This window comes from Dreissena polymorpha, chromosome 10 (assembly GCF_020536995.1).
Source record: "Dreissena polymorpha isolate Duluth1 chromosome 10, UMN_Dpol_1.0, whole genome shotgun sequence".
Classification (NCBI taxonomy): domain Eukaryota; kingdom Metazoa; phylum Mollusca; class Bivalvia; order Myida; family Dreissenidae; genus Dreissena; species Dreissena polymorpha.
The window spans coordinates 54,423,261-54,449,509 of NC_068364.1; the positions used below are offsets into that span (position 1 = coordinate 54,423,261).

Consider the following 26,249-nt stretch of genomic DNA (forward strand, 5'->3'; position numbering starts at 1 on the left):
TTGTTTGCGAATGAACAAACTAGTATTTGCGAATATTCTTTATATTTTAAGTTATTATTTCAAAATATGTTATTAACTTTTATTACATTTGAGCAATAGAATTCCTTAGTAATACACATTGTAAAACGGTCGTCTTTCTAAAGTTGTGTATTGTATTGTTGGCAGGTTAATGCCTATTTATGGACAAAACCACGCAGGCGGATATGTTTTTAAAAGATCTGCGTTCAATTGCTATATGTTTCACAACAGCTTTATTGGCGCAATTGAAGCGGGGGTAAAATTGAACTTGCCGTGAGTTCGAATGGCACTGACGGCGTTTTTAGAAATCTATGTTTAATTAACGATTTCAATTTGTATCAAAGTACATAGAGAATATATTATTAAACTTAGGCAATATATTTTGTTTCAGAAACGTCAGTATTTTTGGAAGATACTGTCGATAAGCCTATTCAGTAATGTTTAAGCGGCACTGGTTAGTCCGATTTGATAAAATATAAACTCTATTTTAGCCAAATGTGAACTATAATAACAAGGATGGGGCTTTTTTAAGTCAAGCTACAATACATACAATGTAACGCGTTTAATATTGAACTATTGTAAAGCAGAGCATTGGTTCTGTAACAGGATTAATTAATATTAGATTGAACAAAATATATGTATTTATTAATAACTTCAAAATGAAGAACGCCGAATTATAAAGTGTTTATAAATGAAAGATCACAATTAATATAATCTGATTTGTTACCATATCACTGTCGATTTTGTTGTGATTAAATAACGCAACTTATTGTTCACAACCTCTTTTAGTGCTGTTTTAGAGGTGATAAGAAATACGCAAGGATGACACTTATGAATAGCTATTAGGTAAATAAAAGTATTTATTTGTTCTATTCCCTGGTGAGGTTATGTGTATCAATTTATATATATGTATGGCTATCAGAGGTTAAGAAGAGTGATGTACGTATTATTGATAAGAACATCGGAATAATATTTAATACATATGAAGGTATTAAAGTTAATGGCAATGATAGTAAAAAAACTACAATCCGTTTACTTTTGTTTATTTCTGGAACAAAATAGCATTTATCATTGTAGACAGTGACACCTTTTTCACTTGACTATCGCTTCTGACATGTGTTGATGTATTAAGTCTTTGCAAACATAATATGTCCTAAATTCGTTCAGGGAAATGCATTCATAATCGCAAATAAGCAATGCTTTAAATTCATTATTTAAATGAAAAAGTATACGCAACTTTACCGGGAGTTTTTATCAATTATTGTATAATAGCGCTAATAATTTGATACCAATACATTCATAATAACAGACGATTACCAGCTTAATATATCTTTTGCAAACCAGCACTTTCAAAAGGATGAACGCATAATGTAGCCATAGGATTAAAGCAACATTTAAATGTCTATACAGAAAAAAGGCCTATACTGTGTACAATGTTTTGGAACAATCAAAACATTTAAGTAAGGTGAGTTATTTGCGAAAAATACAAATACAGACCATGACTATAATATAACTAAGTTATCTCGGCGAATTAAGACAAAGTTTGTTGAGAGAAAAAACAAGCGTATTAAAATTATTAAAGTGAAAGTTTGTTAGCAGGGGAATGAAAAGTTTTCCTGGAAATGAATACAATCAATTCTACCAATAGTATTCAAATTATGTATTTCATCATGCGTAGCGAACATTGCTAGTAGAAAACACCCTCTTAATAATGTTCAATAGTTTGCAAATACATTCACAAAAATAAATGAATTTAGTCATGTTTTAAGCTATGTGTAATCTAAGTTGACTTGAATGTACCCGAAAGTGATTTCAAAAAGTGTTTTACGCACGACTTTGTATAATTTGAGTGAGGTTTTTGCTTGTATCTCATTCCATTTTTGCGTTAAATACTTTTAAACGATGCAATATAGATAAAGTTAAATTACTAATCGCATACTGAGAAAAGAGTTCAAGTATTTATTAAAGCTCTTGGATCAACATTCCAGTAAATGAATTAGAACTAACATCCCATATTTCTGATGTGTCTTGACCATACATGAGGACCCACACGTGCTCATTCCTGGTAAGCTTCACATAGCAGGATGCAGAAGTACATGACGGACCGTTATAATTGTAATTATATGAATATTTCAGAGCTACCACTCCGCTCATGGTTGCACTGCCTTTGTGTATGTAAAAATAAATGCTATTGTTGGCACTAACGCACATTTGGGCCGTAAAGTGGTATATCCCGTCCACGGGAGCTGTGAAGTGTCCAGTGCTGACGTCATAGGCATTCCCTTCGTTGAAGATCACAGATGAAAACGCATTGACACGATTTAACAAAACGTTTTTCCCGTAGGCGTTGAAGGCTACTGCATGACCTGCAATATTATATCAATATAGTATTTCTATTTTTATCGTATATATTATAAAAATAAATAAATAACATGTGACACCACACTCTTCTCGTTTGACAATTGACATATAAAATATAGTTAATTATGACTATATTTGGACTTTGAGATAAATGTGAGTGTGCGTTTTTGATTTCTCAATGAAATATAAATGAGTTAAAAAAGAACATAAGATTCTTCATATATGAAATGCTACTTAATCAACTAATTATTAGTTGATTCACTGCGCCGTCGAGATAACTGGCTATGATAGCTTAATTAACAAATGACCGAGGGACAACACCTTTCACATGGGTCATTATGAAAGATGGAATACAAGTGCCTTGATTGGTATTTGCATTGGGTTATTATAAAAATGATAAGTGTCTTTGATTTTTTTGCATAAAACATTTACACCAGCAATGTATGAAAATTAATTTAACGCTGAAAACGTGTTGCTAGATATTAATTAACGGATGTAGATCAAACCTTTTTTCGAGGAGCTTTTTTCTTCATTAACATTGACGATTAATTTATTTTGTTAATAATTGACAAAATAAAAATGAGTTTGTTTTATATTGTGACAATTACGATAAATGGCGCTACATATGGGTGTGTTGCGAAGATGAACGTTGTCTCACTTTGTATATCCTAATATGTTGTACCTAAAGAAATTAAGGTCTAATATGACATGCACATATTTGATGATTGCAACAATTATTGAGCGGTTGATTCCGACGTAATTACATCGGAAAATTATGGATGATCAGCACTTTCTTAGACTGTGTGTAAGGATGTTTGAATATCGAAAAACCTCCTGGTGCTTATTGTAGCAGCTGTAATTCAAACTGTCGGACCAAATGTACTGTCGCAACAGCAACTCTTAATAATACTCTTTTATAATAATTACTTTTAAGTAATACTATGATTTTAATTTAAAATCTATGTATTGTGCGAAAGGCGTAATAAATACTATTGAATGTTAAACCATTAAGGCCAAAGTCCATTATACTCCCCCACCATATGATACCAACATGATATGACGCTATAAAAATCTTGTGTCATACGAGGAAGAGGGGAGGGAGTGGAAGTACATCATAGAAGATAAACTCAAGTCTAAATCAGAACAACTGGTCACTATTCTAACTGGAACACACAGATAAGATATTCATCATGTACACCATTCCACTCCTATTTAAGTGCAATATCATTGCAATCAGACGTGTTCCATAATGAACTTAACCACAACTCCACAAAAATGTCCTAGAAAAAGTGTAACTGTACTCTGTAACTAATGACTTAAGTTCACGTCAAACTTCCTTATTTTGTTATCATATACAACATCTAAGTGAAATATCTAATCCTCAAAAAAGGACATGAAGCGAAACAACGGTTTAAAATATGACTTAAGACTAAATGAAAGTAGGACACTCAAAATTCAATAGCATCATATTATGGCGTATTCGTTCAGACCTCTTGGAGGTATTTGTGGTTATCAATGTTCGACCTTGATCGTTTGCAATAAATCACACTGGATGACATAATTATACCAAGATTAAGTTTTTACACAACCATGACATGATTGCCATAAGTTTCAGATAGGATTCCGATTTCGATATATTGTGACAACACCAACATGAGTACTACCATGGGTGATCACGTGATCTTAATGTGACGAGAACTACGGAAAATGAATGATAAATTTTCAACGAAAGTCGAATTGAAACAGATACTTTAGCTATAGTTGTCCATTCTATTCTGATTCTTATGCACGGAATCGTGCGCTTTCTTGCGTAATCTCGATTATTTCCATGATTCATCGCACATTATGAGAACAGATCAACACGCGTTTCGTATAAGTGCAATATGCGATTCTATTGTTAAGTTAGGAAAAAAAGTATTTTTTTTGTCAATGTTATTGTTCTTAAAAGAATAAAGTGACGCTGCTTTTTCAAATTGATTAACCATGCATTACGTTGTCATGAAATCACGTGTCTGAGATTGCAACAGATTAACTATGAGCTGGCATGCAGTTAGTATATTTAAACAAAAGTTATGGACACAATGTAATAATAATGATATCGTAGAAACCACCTACTCAACAGTTTAAAATTCTAGAGTAATGTTGCACTTGAAATAATAAATGTTACATATGTGTATGTAAATTTTTATGTATATTCATATGTAAAATTAACAACTATTTTATGCAAGTTTTACTTTCTTCTGAATATTTAATGATCGTTGTACAAATTATGAATGATTTATTGTAAAATGTTTGCAGCAATCATTTTATTCAGCAGAGTAACAATTTGTAGAATGGAATAATTCTTATCATTATTGTTGTATACCTACGTTTTCCCCACAGTTTGTTTTGTCAGCTAACGATTGAATGGTACTGAGCTACAAAGAAAGCATGTCATTATCTGTATATATTCAGTTCTAAGAAGAGAAATACAATTATGTATACATGAATGTTAAGTGACCGCTGCGAGTGCACACGTAAATATTTATTTTTATAAATAGTTATTAATAAATATATTCACAAAATACACATTGTGTAGTCATTTGAATAGCTATATGGATATTTTAGTTGACTTAAATGTACCCTCAACTTATTTCAATACTAGGTTTACACATGAATATGTTTCATTAAGGTAATGATTATTTTTTCCGTGTACTTTATTCCCATTCTTTTTCCGAGTTCATATTGAAAAAAGCGTTTATCTGACAAATCAGAAGTAAAGGTAATATCAATTCCTACACAGCTGATCTGAAACACACACATTGAATGCCTATACTGCTTAGAAATACAATAGACAAGGTCAAACTAAGTAAATTATACAATAAAATCTAACACTATTGACAACTAACTGCGTGTTTAAACAACCAACCAATTTTAAATCATATTTAATAATATATAGACCATGAAATCTCACATGAACCCATATGTTTCATACATTAGTTGAAAACTCCAATGGAGCCTTATGTTTAACACTCACATAAATCTTACTTAAATTAGTATTATTGCTTCGTAATTTGAATTAATATGACGGAGTTATGGACTAGCCATACTTAAAATAAAGACCAATAATAATGAAAAAACAACAATAAAAAACAACAAAACACAAAACTTGTTAAGATGATTGTATAAAAAATCGTTGTATTCAAACGATATATTCAGGTGACGGATAAATAAACGTGTTTAATAAACGATGTTTTGGTAATGGCAGTGCTGACGTGATGTGTTGACTCGCAAAGTCGATTAACATACTGTATTTATATTGCACACTGGTTGTGCTTTTAGTAGACCAACTAACCATAAAAAAATTCACGAATGTATTAAAGCTCTTTAATCAACGTTCCAGTCAATGCAATCCAAACGTCTAACCACTTTCATGTATATGTGTTGCTGTGTAATGAACGGGTAACCACTCCCATACGTGCTTATTCCTGGTCAGTGATACAAAAATATTTAATAAAAACCTATTTCAAAAAGGGCTTTAACGATCAATATAACTCGATTCTATTTTATTCTTAAAGAGTTAAAAAGATCCACAACAATAAAAGTTTTGAACAAAAAAACAAAGCGAAGGGCTGTACTCACAAATAATAAAACTGTTTGTCCAGAAATCAACAACACTCATAAATATGTTACATGAATATCGTTGTTGTTCATAACTTTTTAATAGAAGTTAACGTGTTTATGCAAATTAAACTTTTAAGTTGATGAACACTGGTACAGTACATTTTAATTGTTTTATTTCGTTTACAACAATGTCCACTATGCTCTTTTTGTATGATGCAAGTAAGGTTTGGGTACTTTTATATGATATTATGACGATACATCAACATAAAATGTTGCAAATATGTTGACAACATTTAACTCACCTTTATGAATTGAGCGTTACGAACTAGAATCCTTGAGTTATAGTTATAATAAAAGGTTTCTTAATACAATTTTTGATTGTTACCCAGTGGCTCAACCAAATTTTTTGTCTTTCACAATGTTGTCTGAACGCGGATCTTTAAATGTGGCAATTCTTTAAACTGAGTTAAACGAATGTGTTTGTGTATGTTTACGTTGTTTAAGCTTGGTATAATGGTTTACATACTATGACCAGTAACGTTATTAATATGTGTGTCTTGCTAAACAGAAAAGATTTTCCGAGATCTAAAATATTCGTGTTTCCACTAATGATTCCAGCCCAATGGCATGCTTCGAATATGGGACAATCAATCTCAATGCACATAAACTACCTTTGGATCATCACTTTCCGTTTGACCAATAAACATACACTTAGTTGTATATTGCCAAGAAACCAAACAATAACTATCTTTGAAAAAGATATGCGGCATTGATTTTAATTTGTGTGTTGAAAATGATCGTTAATAGTATCAAAGAGACGCGACTAACAACGTCGATGTTTTTCTAAACAATTCTTAGCCGTATTGCTTTTTCATAGACTAGTATTTGTTAAAATAAGCTTGGAGATTACAAAGTTGTGATTACTCCATATATAAATTTACAAAATTGTTAAACGACTCAACAAGTACTCATGTATGACAGTGTTCCCCGATGAATAAAGTACATTGGCATATGGTCTTCATCTCGTATTTTTTGCCATGTTTCAAATCTTAACTCCATTTTGCAAATTAATTTATTTAATGTCATGTGTTTCTTCAAAGATCTTTTGTGGACTGCAGTAAAAGTAAATTAGACTCCGATATTGACAGTTTGACAATATTAAGTTATTCTAAGCACAAAGCACATACCGACACGTTTACTCGTACACATTTCAGAACGTATATTGTCGTATGAACAAATCTACAAACAATTGATGGTAACCCAATAGCGTACATCATTTATGCTAAACTGCAAAACACAGATTGTTAACCATTTTTTCCATATTAAGACTTGCAGCTTTAAATTTGAGTTCATGGCTTCTACAAATGGAACTGCGATAACCTCAACAAGAATAACCGCTTATTGACGAACAGATAAAAGTGAAATCTTCTTCCGGTGACTTGGAGCCTGAACTATACAAACTGTTACATAACTTTATAACGTAGATTTATGGAAAAATTAAAGTTATACAATGCATATGCAATCATCAGCTTGTAATGGAAAAACAAGTCTGCTATTTAATTTGAACATAAAACACAAACCACTGTTTTGTATTAGACGTCAATGTGATATCTTAACTTAGTTGTAAAGACCTGAGTTTTGCACATAAAACATCGTCACTTGATGCTGAACATATATACTACTTACTCCGAAAATGATATATTGAAAAGCCATCAAAATACTTCAATTTTCGGGGTTAAACGTCGAATACAAGATATTTGTCCGTGCGTCACGTCAGCTGTATTTGTAACCGTTGTAATCGACTTCTGTTCACATGAACTAATTTTAAGTACAGACTCCAAATATATGAATGTCCACCAGTCCATGATTGTTGCGTAATAACTATTGACTGTATTAAATTGCAATTACATTAGGAGATAATCGGCATGATCGAGTTACAACTTTATTGCGTCGTTGTGTTTTTTAATATCTTGTTGCCTATGGCTTGCACATGCCTTTAAGTTTGTTATGATGCTAAACCTACAATTTACGCTCGTCTCTATACAAGTCTTTGTCCTAGAAATCCGAAATGGTAAATGTCGCTCGTGACTTTGAAAGGCTTGTCATCAGCACACGAAATGACACGGCAACTTGGCGTGACTCTGTGTGGCTCTAAATTGCCTTTCACTTTGAATGCGGTCTGCATTTATAGTCAGACGAAAACGAGGAAAACATGTATAATGTAGTGTCGCTTTTTTCCTACCCAACTTTATGTTTGTAACTTTATTTTCAATCATTTTCGTACACACTTATTTTCTATATTGATTATTTTGTTTTGACTATGATATTTTATGATTTGTTTCATTTATAATGGATAACAAAGTTAAAGTGAATATTTACGATTTAAGGTCTATGTATCAGTTTATCATGTCTTCAGAGCCACATGACTCATCGTAAAATCTTCTTTTTTGAAAGTGATGAGTGTATATATTTAATTACGTAATCAAAACAGCATAGAGCACACGTGCATTCAGTTCAATTAAAAAAGACTGAATGTTGCCTTAAACTGCCTCTAGAACATCGCAATTGTAGAGATTCACAGTTTCCAAAAGAAATCTTCTTAAAAATATTAAAGGATATAAATAACATACAATTTTCGTAACAAATACAACAAAAATAAGTATCTGCATTCTTAAATTGACCAATATTATCAAATAATTTAGATTAAGCCTCACTTTTACGTGTATATTTTAAAGCCTATGGTGTTTTCATTTTGAGATAGGCCTTTAACATTTTTTATATTTGTTTGACATACTTTACACAATATTTAGAAATAGGCTCACATTTTTTAAAATGATAAAACAACATTAAAAAAAACATTTATATTTTTCAATCCCGTGTGAAATATATTGTTCTGATTATTTTGGTGATGAAAAATACATGATTGCAAAGCTTAAACATAGTCTTGAAATAATCTAAAAATTTATATGCAACATTTATGTTAGTTGTATTGCGATTAATAGATAAAAAACACAATATGTTCAATTAACTTTAAGTTATTCCTAAGACAATTTTTCAAGGGGGGGACTGTATGTATTGAACAAGTAACACAAGTCACGATTTTCTGATAGTTTTTTCGATCCTGTACATTTTGACTAGATAATTGTTGGCAAATGTGCGCAGTTAGCACATTACTTCCTAATGCGTAACCTAAATACATGCTAGATTTGTTTATCAAAATTGTCATAGTTGATTTTGTGTTGTGGCTTTGCTACACGTTTTGATAAGCAAATTGGAACTTTAATGTTACACAATATCAAACAACTGCAGCGACTTAAGCGTTGTAATGACCAAAAGGAATCGTACATGGTTCGCCACGTTGCTACCACGTCCTTACGACAATTTTGAAAATTATGAGAACATGACAAAAAAATTAAGTATGTCTGAATATCCAGTAAGCACAATGTCCTTTTGGTTCGTTTTACGTGCTTTGTTTGATGTAAGCAGCGATAACTCTACACCAGTGCGGCATATGCAAATACGATGTAGCCGTCATGAGCTAGAAAGTGAACTCGATCTCATTGATTACCAGTTACACGGTGATTAATCACGGGCGCCACCTCGTTTTTGTGATGCATTGATAAATGAGCCAATTCTACTCCGTTGTGACGCTAAGGACCAGATGTAATGAAATGTAACGGATAGTTCTAAATAGTTAAAAAAAATCTATAAAGTTTTAGATTTCAAATATCTACATTTTAGAGCCTGGTGCTATGAAGCAAATCACGTGGTTTGCTTTATCAATTAAAATAGCAAGAAGCTGGTGGGAAAAAGTACCGTCCACTTCCGGTGGCGCAGATTATCGTGAAAACGACTGCGAGCATCGCGGTTTTGTAGAGCAGCTGTATGTCAGTAAGTTAATAATCCCTGGCGTTCAATGTCATAATTTACTGTATGGATTCATCGCATTTCGTTTATAGGATCAGTCGTGTATGCTTTGTTCAGTCATGTATGCTTTCTAAGTTAAAGATATATTGTCATTTTTGATATGCTTCTTTTTTTAAATGTAAAATGGAGACTGGTCTGGATGGCCTATCCATTGCGCATGCCATTTTGGCAAGGAGACGACGTAACGAAAGAGACACTCTGAAAACTCACTGCATTTTACGTTCGGGATACCATGCAACGACATTGTGCACAACGGCTCTTCGATTGATAGTTTTGCTTCTTTTTCTTCATCCCTTATTGTATTTCAACTTTACTATTTATTAACTGTCAGCGTATATTGCTGGACACTTGATGTTTTGACTGTTTTGGGCGGAATTATGACCCTGTTTTTTTAACATTAAGTTTTATTATTTTTAAACTACTGACAACTAACAACGATGTTTTGTGAAAACAGTAACAACAACTTTGTACATACATGACAACAAGTAGCTGTACTGAAATTGTATGGTATTTATTACTAGACATTCCACTTCTTAAGACGTGTATTTTCACATGTTTTGATAGTTTTTGAAGGATTTTTTTAACTTATTGTTTGCCTGAACAAGACACATTGCCGCAATTAGGATGCAATCCATTGGTCAGCGAATAATACAACAATAACATATAATGTCAAAGTGGCATCGCTGAGCATCAATTGATTTACATTTTATGGCTTCATCAAATGATTTAAATTATACGTTTGCATGTATTGTAAACGTAACGTGTGCAGCCATTGATTTAAATGATTTATGTGCGTCAAATGATTAAAACATCAAGTGAATTTATTTATTTAAACGTTATGTACGCTACCACTTGTTTAAACGTTATGTGTACATCACTTGATTTAAACATTACGTATAATAGTTTTGTTACGGTGTTTGCGCATTAAATCAATCGTATACAGCTGGGTTTACTAAGATGAGTATTGTATAGTAAGGCAAGTCGATATTTGTGGGTGTTAGCGTACACAGCGGACAGTGATTCAAGGATCTCGGAAAATAGATCGTATTCAGTGGAGCGCTCATCATGACGACAAGAGAAGATTATGTACCGACAATGCAATGATAACAATAGGTATTTCGTGCATTGGTGTACTGTTTTATAAACTTCCGTAATCGTATACTTCTAGCTGACGGTAAGAGGAATCACTGTTCTGTTACTTTTTCTGAAGTTTCGTTGTTTGCTATGTTTGCAATGATAGTGTTTGCATTAAAGATTTTGGTCATCATTGAAGCTGGGCGTGTATTTATTGTATTACATGTACTATGCATTATTAGCTTGTTATATTACCAGCGTCATGTGTATTTTTAAGTGTATTTTTACTCATCACCGCGTTGTAATGCATGGTTTATCTAAAACACCAAGTAATGTATGCTTTGTGTACAATATTTATTTAAAAAAAAAGAGAATGCCCTATAGCCTTTCTCATTTCTATAAAAATTTACATTGATGTCATTGAGCAGAATGAGTTATTTAAAAAAAAAACGTTACCGGATATCTGCTTGTTATATATGCGAATTTAAAAGAAGGTAATACATGTTTCTATTGTTTGCGAATGAACAAACTAGTATTTGCGAATATTCTTTATATTTTAAGTTATTATTTCAAAATATGTTATTAACTTTTATTACATTTGAGCAATAGAATTCCTTAGTAATACACATTGTAAAACGGTCGTCTTTCTAAAGTTGTGTATTGTATTGTTGGCAGGTTAATGCCTATTTATGGACAAAACCACGCAGGCGGATATGTTTTTAAAAGATCTGCGTTCAATTGCTATATGTTTCACAACAGCTTTATTGGCGCAATTGAAGCGGGGGTAAAATTGAACTTGCCGTGAGTTCGAATGGCACTGACGGCGTTTTTAGAAATCTATGTTTAATTAACGATTTCAATTTGTATCAAAGTACATAGAGAATATATTATTAAACTTAGGCAATATATTTTGTTTCAGAAACGTCAGTATTTTTGGAAGATACTGTCGATAAGCCTATTCAGTAATGTTTAAGCGGCACTGGTTAGTCCGATTTGATAAAATATAAACTCTATTTTAGCCAAATGTGAACTATAATAACAAGGATGGGGCTTTTTTAAGTCAAGCTACAATACATACAATGTAACGCGTTTAATATTGAACTATTGTAAAGCAGAGCATTGGTTCTGTAACAGGATTAATTAATATTAGATTGAACAAAATATATGTATTTATTAATAACTTCAAAATGAAGAACGCCGAATTATAAAGTGTTTATAAATGAAAGATCACAATTAATATAATCTGATTTGTTACCATATCACTGTCGATTTTGTTGTGATTAAATAACGCAACTTATTGTTCACAACCTCTTTTAGTGCTGTTTTAGAGGTGATAAGAAATACGCAAGGATGACACTTATGAATAGCTATTAGGTAAATAAAAGTATTTATTTGTTCTATTCCCTGGTGAGGTTATGTGTATCAATTTATATATATGTATGGCTATCAGAGGTTAAGAAGAGTGATGTACGTATTATTGATAAGAACATCGGAATAATATTTAATACATATGAAGGTATTAAAGTTAATGGCAATGATAGTAAAAAAACTACAATCCGTTTACTTTTGTTTATTTCTGGAACAAAATAGCATTTATCATTGTAGACAGTGACACCTTTTTCACTTGACTATCGCTTCTGACATGTGTTGATGTATTAAGTCTTTGCAAACATAATATGTCCTAAATTCGTTCAGGGAAATGCATTCATAATCGCAAATAAGCAATGCTTTAAATTCATTATTTAAATGAAAAAGTATACGCAACTTTACCGGGAGTTTTTATCAATTATTGTATAATAGCGCTAATAATTTGATACCAATACATTCATAATAACAGACGATTACCAGCTTAATATATCTTTTGCAAACCAGCACTTTCAAAAGGATGAACGCATAATGTAGCCATAGGATTAAAGCAACATTTAAATGTCTATACAGAAAAAAGGCCTATACTGTGTACAATGTTTTGGAACAATCAAAACATTTAAGTAAGGTGAGTTATTTGCGAAAAATACAAATACAGACCATGACTATAATATAACTAAGTTATCTCGGCGAATTAAGACAAAGTTTGTTGAGAGAAAAAACAAGCGTATTAAAATTATTAAAGTGAAAGTTTGTTAGCAGGGGAATGAAAAGTTTTCCTGGAAATGAATACAATCAATTCTACCAATAGTATTCAAATTATGTATTTCATCATGCGTAGCGAACATTGCTAGTAGAAAACACCCTCTTAATAATGTTCAATAGTTTGCAAATACATTCACAAAAATAAATGAATTTAGTCATGTTTTAAGCTATGTGTAATCTAAGTTGACTTGAATGTACCCGAAAGTGATTTCAAAAAGTGTTTTACGCACGACTTTGTATAATTTGAGTGAGGTTTTTGCTTGTATCTCATTCCATTTTTGCGTTAAATACTTTTAAACGATGCAATATAGATAAAGTTAAATTACTAATCGCATACTGAGAAAAGAGTTCAAGTATTTATTAAAGCTCTTGGATCAACATTCCAGTAAATGAATTAGAACTAACATCCCATATTTCTGATGTGTCTTGACCATACATGAGGACCCACACGTGCTCATTCCTGGTAAGCTTCACATAGCAGGATGCAGAAGTACATGACGGACCGTTATAATTGTAATTATATGAATATTTCAGAGCTACCACTCCGCTCATGGTTGCACTGCCTTTGTGTATGTAAAAATAAATGCTATTGTTGGCACTAACGCACATTTGGGCCGTAAAGTGGTATATCCCGTCCACGGGAGCTGTGAAGTGTCCAGTGCTGACGTCATAGGCATTCCCTTCGTTGAAGATCACAGATGAAAACGCATTGACACGATTTAACAAAACGTTTTTCCCGTAGGCGTTGAAGGCTACTGCATGACCTGCAATATTATATCAATATAGTATTTCTATTTTTATCGTATATATTATAAAAATAAATAAATAACATGTGACACCACACTCTTCTCGTTTGACAATTGACATATAAAATATAGTTAATTATGACTATATTTGGACTTTGAGATAAATGTGAGTGTGCGTTTTTGATTTCTCAATGAAATATAAATGAGTTAAAAAAGAACATAAGATTCTTCATATATGAAATGCTACTTAATCAACTAATTATTAGTTGATTCACTGCGCCGTCGAGATAACTGGCTATGATAGCTTAATTAACAAATGACCGAGGGACAACACCTTTCACATGGGTCATTATGAAAGATGGAATACAAGTGCCTTGATTGGTATTTGCATTGGGTTATTATAAAAATGATAAGTGTCTTTGATTTTTTTGCATAAAACATTTACACCAGCAATGTATGAAAATTAATTTAACGCTGAAAACGTGTTGCTAGATATTAATTAACGGATGTAGATCAAACCTTTTTTCGAGGAGCTTTTTTCTTCATTAACATTGACGATTAATTTATTTTGTTAATAATTGACAAAATAAAAATGAGTTTGTTTTATATTGTGACAATTACGATAAATGGCGCTACATATGGGTGTGTTGCGAAGATGAACGTTGTCTCACTTTGTATATCCTAATATGTTGTACCTAAAGAAATTAAGGTCTAATATGACATGCACATATTTGATGATTGCAACAATTATTGAGCGGTTGATTCCGACGTAATTACATCGGAAAATTATGGATGATCAGCACTTTCTTAGACTGTGTGTAAGGATGTTTGAATATCGAAAAACCTCCTGGTGCTTATTGTAGCAGCTGTAATTCAAACTGTCGGACCAAATGTACTGTCGCAACAGCAACTCTTAATAATACTCTTTTATAATAATTACTTTTAAGTAATACTATGATTTTAATTTAAAATCTATGTATTGTGCGAAAGGCGTAATAAATACTATTGAATGTTAAACCATTAAGGCCAAAGTCCATTATACTCCCCCACCATATGATACCAACATGATATGACGCTATTTATGAATAGCTTATTTCAAGATGTGTTGTAACGATATGCAAGTGTATCGAATATGATTTCATTTGTGCCTGAAGCAGATTTTTTAACCGTTATCGGCCAGAACGAAAGAAGAAATAGATGCCATTGAGAAGTTTTAAATGGTACACACAGAAAACTTCAACGTTGCTCAGAAGTGAAGCGCCTATCCAATCTCGTGCCATAACGTCAGTTTTAAGGGTTAAAACTAAATGTATGTCAGTAATTTTAAGCAAATTTTAGAGTTTGAGTACAGCGTGACATTTTTTTTAAATGTATTTCGTTGATAACAACGTTAATTATGATTTTGTTCTTGCTTGTCAATAGTTCAACGGAAGTTTTCGTTATTTTCTAAGTAACAATCTTATTTAAATAAATTCCTGCATCTATTATCATGAAAGAGTCGCTTGAAGAAGAGGGAGATTAACCAACAATCAATAGACATATAGCGGCACTATTTGTTTTAAGTCAGGAGGTGTAACGGTTTGCAAACATTAGAATCAAAATTGACGCAGAGATGAGGCTGATTCCGAGCATAGCTCTTTCATTTCCTTTCCGCTATTACACACCACGTGTGATTATCATATCATTTGTTTCTTTAATGTTTCAAAGTATGAATATTTATATTATATTTCACAATTTTTACTCCATGTCATCTTTAAAAAGTGTAATAATGCATTATAAGATACGGAAAAAGAACAATTTTCACATAACAACCTTTCCAGATCTTCAATTGTTTACAATAGCTACCGTCCAGTCATGGGAGAAAAACATTGCGAATAGTTCGATTTAGAATCGTACGACATACAATGTCAAGTAAGACATGTATTAAACGTTGCTACAGTGTGCCAAAATATGTAATGAAAACACTCGTGTGTGTGCAAAACAAGTACATTTACACCTTCAATTTTCGCCTATCGCTTTCTGTTTTAAATTGTTGATTGAAGACAAGATGAAATTTTCAGTCTAAGATATAAATTTCACTAACTATAAGAGGTACAATTAATATTTTGCGAGACTCAGTGGTTTTATGAAGACAAAAACAATAACCACGAAAACTGATATCCAAGATTTAAGATTTCGAATGTATTTCCGATTTCAAGATTTGTTAGCGGGTTGTGTTTGTATCTTCTATTTATAACTGAATCATTTTGCACAAGATGTGCAATATTTGTTTTCATTTTTCCTAGGTGACAATACAATCATTGAAGACTGTATTGTTTTATTGGTTAACGGTTTGAATGATTAATTATGAAAGTCTTTTTCAAATTAACGAGAGCTCTTTTCGAATTATGTGTCATTTTTCTTATTTGGAGACATTTATCTGTGACAGGAAATGATTTTTTGATATCAAAAATGTATTTGTTCTATCAATAGTTCGATTTTCTGATATGAATAATTCGAATTATTGATGTCAATAAATACTATCCATATGTTTAGATTTCAACAATTAATTTATTGATATCAGAAAATCATTACTTGAAATTAAACAAACGATTTCTTGATATAAGACAATCATGTCTGGATAACAGTTAGATTCTCTTAAAAATGACGTGGACAGTTAACGTCTTGGAACGTTGTATAAACCTATGATAATTCTATTCATTTCATAGTTTTGCACTGATTTTATTTAATAGCAATGTTTTCCTGAAAATATCCTGTTGAATTGTGTTCGATAAATCCGTCTGTTGTTGTCGACTTGCGAAATTTAAAGAACAGTTATCACATCGTGAGATTTGGCGTGAGAGATGGAAACGGTTGGAATTTAAAAATGATAAAAATATACACCTCTGAAGTACTATATATACATTTATAACATAAAAAACGTTTTTATTTTATTGATATACATTAAAACGGCATGTTTAGGCTTAAGCTGCATTTAACATTATCGGGCATGTGTAGGTATTTCAGGACGATCTTATTTAGATCGATGACCACTGATTCCATGTAATATAATGTAATTATATTTCTTGGTTATTTATAACTATCAAATGCATTAATGATATCATCAATTGCCTGTAAATAATACAGACATATTTATATAGATATTGATATTAATATTTTGATATGAAGAATTCCAATTATTTACATATAAAACTTGTCTACAAAAAAGTACAACTGCGCCCCCCCCCCATTTTCATTCATCTTAACGCATTTACATACACATTTTTGGAGCTCATTTTTTTCGTTCAGACAAGTGTAGTGTTAACGTCAAACTTTGGCGCGTGAGCCCTCATTTCACAGCTAGATGACATAGTACCCGCTTTGAACGTAACTATTACTGTTGAAATTATCACGAACATGATGCTTGCAACTGAAACCTGAATAAAATGTCATGATATGTTTTAAACATTAAAAGACAATTTAGGAGGTGCAATTGTTTAATTAAATAATTACCCGTGTGTAAATTGGAACAATACCATTCACGGTTGATTTAGTTGGTAAAATGGTGGATTTTATTTGTGCACTTTTTTAACGTTTATTGTACATTAACGTGATATCGAGGAGTTCAAATAAGATGTACATCAATATGTTCCGTTTGTACTTTTGTCACAAATCTGCATAATGGCCTTACAGTATATTACATAGCGACCAGCTCCCTTAATGGTTCATAAACAAGCAATGGTGTAAGAATTCAGCAATAACTTGTACATATACCTCTAAGTACAGGTATATAATTAACGCGGCATTTAAATAAATAAATGTTGTTTATACTTCGTATTAACAATTAAATAAATTCGGAAGAATAATTTCTCTACATTTCTAACAGTCGTGACAAAATCTTTGAGAAACTAACCAATTTCCAGCATTCTTGACACACGTTACTATTTGTATACCTTTCTTACTGTATACTAATATAATAATTACCGGCGATCTATCAATAACTTATTTATTTCTTCAGCAATTTAATGTATGTTAAGCAAGTCATCTTGACGAATTACGATTATGCCATAACACATGTGTGCTGATTAATGCTTCTTGAACTAAGAGTCAAAATCAAAAAAAAATATTTTGTATAAATTTGATCGCTAATATTTACTTACATGGCGTGTTGACACACACAGCATAATCTGCATAGTCGCCATCACAAGTTTTGCCGTACAATGTGGGGCTCGGGTTTGTGCATGTCCTGCTCCTCAGCTTCTGACCCACTCCACACGTGACTGAACAGCTCTTCCAATCACCCCAACTTGAACAGCCACCGTCTAAGTTAAACATATGAAGTTTGTGATTTACAAAGAATAATACTAGCGGATTGCTTTAGATTTCCCGCTTAATTTGCATAATAACACATTTAAACTTTATTACTTACTTATAACGCTGCAGGGTTAATTTTCATTATAAAAGAACTGAAATCGGAAACTCACCAATCACGTTGCAGGGTTCATTTGGGCACACTGTATATTCGGTTGATTCACCGACACAATAGTCTCCATTTCGGTCTGGTTTAGGATTAGTACAGGTTCTTGCCCTCTTTCTGAGTCCCACATCACAGGACACTGAACAACCTGACCACTGGGACCAATCTGACCAGTTGCCATGTGCTTGGAAAAGAATATATGTTGCGCATAGATGCATAGATGCCTTAGTTTCAAAAAGTAATAAGATAAAGTATTTACGTAAATTGTGGTTTAATTCTTTGTACATCAGATATTTATCGCAATTGATTGCATGAAAGCAATGCCGAACGTTTAACCTTCATTGAATTGTAAACATGATGTCCGAAATAATAACAGCCCGTATAATAATGAATTAAACACTGCGTGCAAATTAATTTTCGCCTGAATTATTATTTGTAGTAAAAGATAGATAGATAGATAGATAGATAGATAGATAGATAGATAGATAGATAGATAGATAGATAGATAGATAGATAGATAGATAGATAGATAGATAGATAGATAGATAGATAGATAGATAGATAGATAGATAGATAGATAGATAGATAGATAGATAGATAGATAGATAGATAGATAGATAGATAGATAGATAGATAGATAGATAGATAGATAGATAGATAGATAGATAGATAGATAGATAGATAGATAGATAGATAGATAGATAGATAGATAGATAGATAGATAGATAGATAGATAGATAGATAGATAGATAGATAGATAGATAGATAGATCGATATATAGATCGATATATAGATCGATAGATAGATAGATAGATAGATAGATAGATAGATAGATAGATAGATAGATAGATAGATAGATAGATAGATAGATAGATAGATAGATAGATAGATAGATCGATAGATAGATAGATAGATAGATAGATAGATAGATATATAGATAGATAGATAGATAGATAGATAGATAGATAGATAGATAGATAGATAGATAGATAGATAGATAGATAGATAGATAGATAGATAGATAGATAGATAGATAGATAGATAGATAGATAGATAGATAGATAGACAGATAGATATAAAGATCGATATATAGATCGATATATAGATAGATAGATAGATAGATAGATAGATAGATAGATAGATAGATAGATAGATAGATAGATAGATAGATAGATAGATAGATAGATAGATAGATAGATAGATAGATAGATAGATAGATAGATAGATAGATAGATAGATAGATAGATAGATAGATAGATAGCTAGATCGATAGATAGATAGATAGATAGATAGATAGATAGATAGATAGATAGATAGATAGATAGATAGATAGATAGATAGATAGATAGATAGCTAGATAGATAGATAGATAGATAGATAGATAGATAGATAGATAGATAGATCGATAGATATATAGATCGATATATAGATCGATATATAGATAGATAGATAGATAGATAGATAGATAGATAGATAGATAGATAGATAGATATATAGATAGATAGATAGATAGATAGATAGATAGATAGATAGATAGATAGATAGATAGATAGATAGATAGATAGATAGATAGATAGATAGATAGATAGATAGATAGATAGATAGATAGATAGATAGATAGATAGATAGATAGATAGATAGATAGATAGATAGATAGATAGATAGATAGACAGATAGATATAAAGATCGATATATAGATCGATATATAGATAGATAGATAGATAGATAGATAGATAGATAGATAGATAGATAGATAGATAGATAGATAGATCGATATATAGATAGATAGATAGATAGATAGATAGATAGATAGATAGATAGATAGATAGATAGATAGATAGATAGATAGATAGATAGATAGATAGATAGATAGATAGATAGATAGATAGATAGATAGATAGATAGATAGATAGATAGATAGATAGATAGATAGATAGATAGATAGATAGATAGATAGATAGATAGATAGATAGATAGATAGATAGATAGATAGATAGATAGATAGATAGATAGATAGATAGATAGATAGATAGATAGATAGATAGATAGATAGATAGATAGATAGATAGCTAGATAGATAGATAGATAGATAGATAGATAGATAGATAGATGTAGATCGATAGATAGATATAGATAGATAGATAGATAGATAGATAGATAGATTAGATAGATAGATAGATAGATAGATAGATAGATAGATAGATAGATAGATAGATAGATAGATAGATAGATATAGATAGATAGATCGATAGATAGATAGATAGATAGATAGATAGATAGATAGATAGATAGATAGATAGATAGATAGATAGATAGATAGATAGATAGCTAGATAGATAGATAGATAGATAGATAGATAGATAGATAGATAGATAGATAGATGTAGATAGATAGATAGATAGATAGATAGATAGATAGATAGATAGATAGATAGATAGATAGAAGATAGATAGATAGATAGATAGATAGATAGATAGATAGATAGATAGATAGATAGATAGATAGATAGATAGATAGATAGATAGATAGATAGATAGATAGATAGATAGATCAATACAGCCATTAGATTATTTACAAATATAAGAAACAGAACTAGAGTTTATATATAAATAATTGCTATATCCTAAGGGAAATAATCAGATTCAAATGAACATAGGAAACGGCTGTTTTTTTTTAAGTGTAACGTTAGCGTGATATGGCGTTTGTGCTAAAAAAATTTATTCACGGTCTTGCACATCTGAAGTTACAGCGATACATTGCAAAAATTAGTCTGTCGTATCATATACATGCACACAATTAAGTAAATATCCATCAGTTACTGTTGTATTGCTTTGCTTTCAGTACCATTAAATTATTTACACGAAATGTAAATGCCAAGCTGTAGACCATCCTTCGTTTACTGTTCAAATTAAGTATGTAAGGTAATAACTGTAACCTTTTAGAAATCGTTGTCAAAACATCGAGAAGCTAACCAATATCTAGCATAGCTGACACACTTTTTTGTTACTTAACACCTGTACGCTACCATAATTATTATCGTGGCCACTATACTTAATATCGTGCGATCTATCTTCTGATCAAGCTTTTCATCGATTCACTAGATGCGGAGCGTGGCAGTTTGGCTTTTCATAATAATGCCATCATTTTCTTAATGCCGATCTATGGTTATCAAGTTAACTTACGTCAAATTTATCAGCAATTTTAAATGAAAATAATATGTTTTCCCTTCGTATACACTGGCTCGTACAAATTTATTTATATGGTGTGTTGATAGACGCCCTCACAAGTCATGTATCAATTCTTATAAATTTAAAAATACACTTTTTATTCACATGCTGTATTGTTACAAAATGCCAATACCTCGGAGAGTGAAGCTTGTGTTTTATGCATGTTGAAACTAGCTGATTGGTTCATATTTTCCTCTTAGTTTACATTATAATACAACTGAAATCCGATACTTACTCCTGGCGCCGCAGGGTTCATTAAAGCATCCTGTATATTCACTAGGTTCACCAACGCAATAGTCCCCAGACCGCTCTGGTTTAGGATTGGTGCACGTTCTTGTCTTCTTTCTAATTCCCACATCACAAGTAGCTGAGCAACCCGACCAGGTGGACCAATCTGACCAGTTGCCATGTACTTGGAAAATAACAAATTTTTCTACTAGATGCCTTAGTTGTCAAGTGTTTTCAGTCAATGTGTCAACTAAAAAAATGGTTTCAATCGTTTTATATAAGATACCCATCGCAATTGATCGTCAAATGTTTAACCAACGCTGAATTGTGAACATGATGGAATTTATTATGAAAATCTTAATTTAAACAATACTTCAGTACATTCATACCCGGACAAAGTTGGTTCGAACATATTTTTGACTCAACTTTTGGCCCGGTGCAGTTGAGTCCACTGTTGGAAGGGGGCGGGTTGGAGCAGGTACGTGTGCGTGTTTTCGTTCCGTTACTACATGATACGCTACACGAAGACCACTCCCCCCAGTCTCCCAGATATTTAAGTATAAGATCATTTTTAATTACTTTATTAAAATATAAAAATATATTTCAACAGTTCAAAATAATGTGGAATATATATATATATATATTTATACAAAGTTATAACTGATAACATATATACATAACGCTGTGTAGATCTTTATTATCAAACAAATGTTTCTTTTAAATGTTTTTGTCATAAAATATTTTTACCGAGCTGACAGAGTCCGCAAAACATTGGACAAATGAGTTTTGCGTGATGAATATCTGCACAGACGTTGAGGATAGAGTTCATATGGGCACAGTCAACTGTTGCGTCGTCAATGCACGATGTTGCTAAAATAACATGACCAAACTATATATTATGACTTGTATACTATTTTCATTAAACTCTTTGAGGTAATATTTATAAAGAATTAATGTGTAAAAACGGTCTCATATTTGTAAGTGAATTAATTACTAAACCCAAAATAATAATGAATTCGCTGCGATAATAATTATAAAAAGTTTGACAACACGTTGCTTTTACATGTAACTATTTAAGCGTCTATATATTCCATACGTTTTCTGTGGGCACATAGCTGTTCATTGCAGTGGTTATTGCTGCAACATTCATGACAAGAGTACTGCTGTCTCTTCTGGATGGAGCGACCGATGATACCGTTGGGGCCAACAGCCATTGAGCTGCACAACTGCAAATGTAAAAGTTCATACAAGTTTAAAAACGTGGATAGGTTGGAGGAAACAACATTATAAGAATTTATCGTTAATTTATTAAGTGTCGTTTCTTTTCATTAAGAAAGTATTTTAATTGCACCTTTCCATCAACGTCTAAAGTAGATTGTTTTCATCTTCTTGAACATCTTTAGGCACGATAAAGTCGAAGTAGTAGACGTGTCAGATATCCAAATGTTAATCACCTACATTTTTTTAATGTGCGGTCGATGGTTACACTATGATATGCATATTGTATTATTGATAATCGGATCGACCCGCTTGTTAGCTATCATGTTAATTTTCTTGTCAAGCTTCTTAAGACTATGGAATTGGAATATTAGGTGCGACGCCGATCGTCTTTATATTTACTATTAGGTGGGAACTATATTGAAATTTCGGCGTAGGTCATTCTGACTGTTGATCCGTCCGTTTGTCCCGAAACTTATCTTCAGATAAATTTACCAAATATCAGAATATCTTGCTGAAAATGTTAAACCACTAATAGACGTAGTGTCGCGCATAAACACAACGTTGCTTAATTCAAGTTCAATCTCAGACCTTGAAGTCAATGGTAAAAATGCGGTACTTAAGCGTCCAATAAAGAATATCAGCATTATAGTGTGTTCACCTCTATGAGACGGTGTGTCAATATATGACCTTAAAATCAAATGATAGACAAGCATAAGTGCGGGTGTGTCGAGCTCAAACATATATTTGCTGAACGTTAAGGAAAACAAGGACTTAACTGTCGTAAATGGACATTTCGGCTCTTTCACTTGAACACATATACAGCGGTTTTTAAATTACATAGGTTAACGTACACATAGGTTAACGTACATGTGATCAATTGTCTTCGGCAAGAACTATATTACTACCTTAAAATTCACTGTAAAACTTTGATTTTAAGATGAAGACTTTAATCTCGACATGAACTTTGACTATGAAATTATCAGCAAATAAAACTTTAACAAGACAATTATCGATTCGCAAAAGAACGCCGTTAGCTGACTTGTACGATCTATTTCATACTAGGCGGTAAAAGCCATATTACGGCAGATTTTTGTTTACAATTATGCTAGTTCATTATATAACTTAACCATACATTTAATGATTGCAAATTAACATTTCACAAATGAGTAATTACTAAATACACAATAATAAAATAGTTACCATTTTAATCATATTACACGATCAACTGTTAAACTGCAGCGGAAACATGTCTCGGTCAAAGCTGCACGTGGGGGTATAAATAAAATAGCTACACTTGAAGATTTGTCTCAATTAATAAAAAATCTATGCAATTTTCTACAGAAATCGTTATTGTTTATTTATTGTAAATTGCGGTCTAAATGTAAACGAAAATATAACATAACTATTAAAATCAATAAATGTTGCAAAATATTTAAAATAACATTGGGGAACGGACAACGCGATTGAAACGAACGAGTAAATTGTTATTAAAGTTTTTACCTGATTGTTCTGACAGCCCATGTTGAAACGTACTACGCTGCCAGAATGGAGCGTTTGCAAATAGCAGGACTATTAACATAAAGAATATTAAATGACATTTATTTCATAATATACTTGTTTATAATTGATTGCTACAAAGCTATCAACAAGAATAAACACCGTGTTTTAGTTTAAATGCTATTAGTTTTGGGAAAATATCAGAGTTTAAAAATAGTGATATTAACCTTTAACACTGAACTACCGTCTAATGAAAATCATTTATCAGTCACTTACCGTTCTGGTTTCTAATTCGAATAAAACTAACCTCAGTATTTGAACATCGAACAATGTTTGTGCAAGAATGCTGGTCAGCGATATTCAGACAATTGAAGCATTCAAGGCACTCTGAAATAAATGTAAGAATCGTTAATAATCACGTGAATGTGTTCATTTATAGACTTTCGTTTGGAAATCACTCACCCGAAGGAGGAGTTAAAACTTTCAAGAAACATTATTCGGCGTTGTTGTCTGAGATGGGGAGATTTATTTCTTGAAATAGCTGCCTCGGGAGTACACACTGATTCCTACATGACAGTAAACTCTCACGTCTTGATGAGGGACTTTGTTCCTGGTAATCGCTTCTGCGGGAATCAAAAAATATTGAGGGTGGCTTGCAGGTTTTGAACGATAAGCTGCACGTTCTTGGAGAAGAGACGGATGCCGCAAACATTGACAAAAGCACACTGAACAAAATATTTAGAGGACAACGCAACAAAATACCAAGCCGAATCCGATCAGTCGATGCCAAGAATATCAACGACTTTGCATTCCACTGCAAGGGTGGCTAGGACAAGTTAGCTACTGGAGCTAAGATAGAGTGTCATCTGGATTGCCGATGACTAAATAAGCTTCGTAAAGTCACGACTGACCTTATCGAACGTGACATTCAATTACAACATTCGAAAAACAAAATTTCAGTTAGGTCAGTTGATATAAACCAAATTTTGTATGAGATGAAATTTTTGTTTTGTATTTACTCATAATGATTGTGGACTCTTAAGCAATCATTGCAGCAAATGGTACCTCGTAGCAAATATTTCTTACCACCGATGTTTCCAGCTGACAATTAAATGTTGTTTGATGACAATTACTTATCTCTTATTTACCATAAACTAATTCTGATTATTACCGTTTCGTATATCGCACTGTGTTACATTATAAGTTTTGTTAGAACGTACTGCAACTTCTGTGCTTCTGTATTGTGGTTCTTTGAATCAACACGTATCACATATTACCGATACACAAAAACGTTTGCACAAGCACGACCGATCTATGTGTCGTGCTGTTCTAGAGAGAATAAACTTGATGTGTATGTGACCCTTATGTGTTATTCTGGAATTAGGAAGGGTTTGAACGTCAGACGTCCATTTAATTGCCGTATCGGCGGGCATATGTATCATACTGGTGGGTTAGTTCTCTTTAAACCAATCACAAACATGCACGAACGATATTTCAGAAATATGCTACATTTTAGTTCTGATGGTTTGCGCACTATTAACAGAGCCTTGGTAATTTGCAAATGTTTATCAGACATTCAACCAGCACTCCTACTTAATTTACTTACTGAATTTGAAAATGTACAAAAAGGTTGAATTATGGCTGCAATTTCGATATTATATATTGTTTGGGTTTACTAAAATATTTCCGATTGTAATGTGTTCGTGTACTGTGGATAGAGACCAGAGAACACATAGAAAATCCAACCTTCTCAGTATGATC

General features: G+C 32.1%; 1 protein-coding gene across 1 annotated transcript; it reads right to left on the minus strand.

Annotated features, from left to right (window-relative positions):
• Positions 1-12,538: 12,538 nt before the first annotated feature.
• Positions 12,539-24,982, minus strand: LOC127849132 (A disintegrin and metalloproteinase with thrombospondin motifs 10-like). Its single transcript, XM_052381853.1, has 7 exons — positions 24,951-24,982; positions 22,867-22,996; positions 22,160-22,364; positions 21,778-21,954; positions 18,323-18,499; positions 17,999-18,160; positions 12,539-13,877 (listed from the first exon to the last, which is right to left on the minus strand). Exons 1-7 carry the CDS (start codon positions 24,980-24,982, stop codon positions 13,474-13,476), a joined length of 1,287 nt encoding a protein of 428 aa, XP_052237813.1. The 3' UTR covers positions 12,539-13,473.
• Between the last annotated feature and the right edge of the window lie 1,267 nt (positions 24,983-26,249).

What these genes read in the sequence shown, in the direction of transcription:
- LOC127849132 (XM_052381853.1), bottom strand. Translation starts at nt 24,982, where the DNA reads ATGTTTCTTGAAAGTTTTAACTCCTCCTTCGG. An exon ending in AGTTTTAACTCCTCCTTCGG is followed by an intron (nt 22,997 to 24,950) that starts GTGAGTGATTTC and finishes TTACATTTGCAG; the next exon opens with TTGTGCAGCTCAATGGCTGT. An exon ending in TGAACCCTGCGGCGCCAGGA is followed by an intron (nt 18,500 to 21,777) that starts GTAAGTATCGGA and finishes TTCTTTTCCAAG; the next exon opens with CACATGGCAACTGGTCAGAT.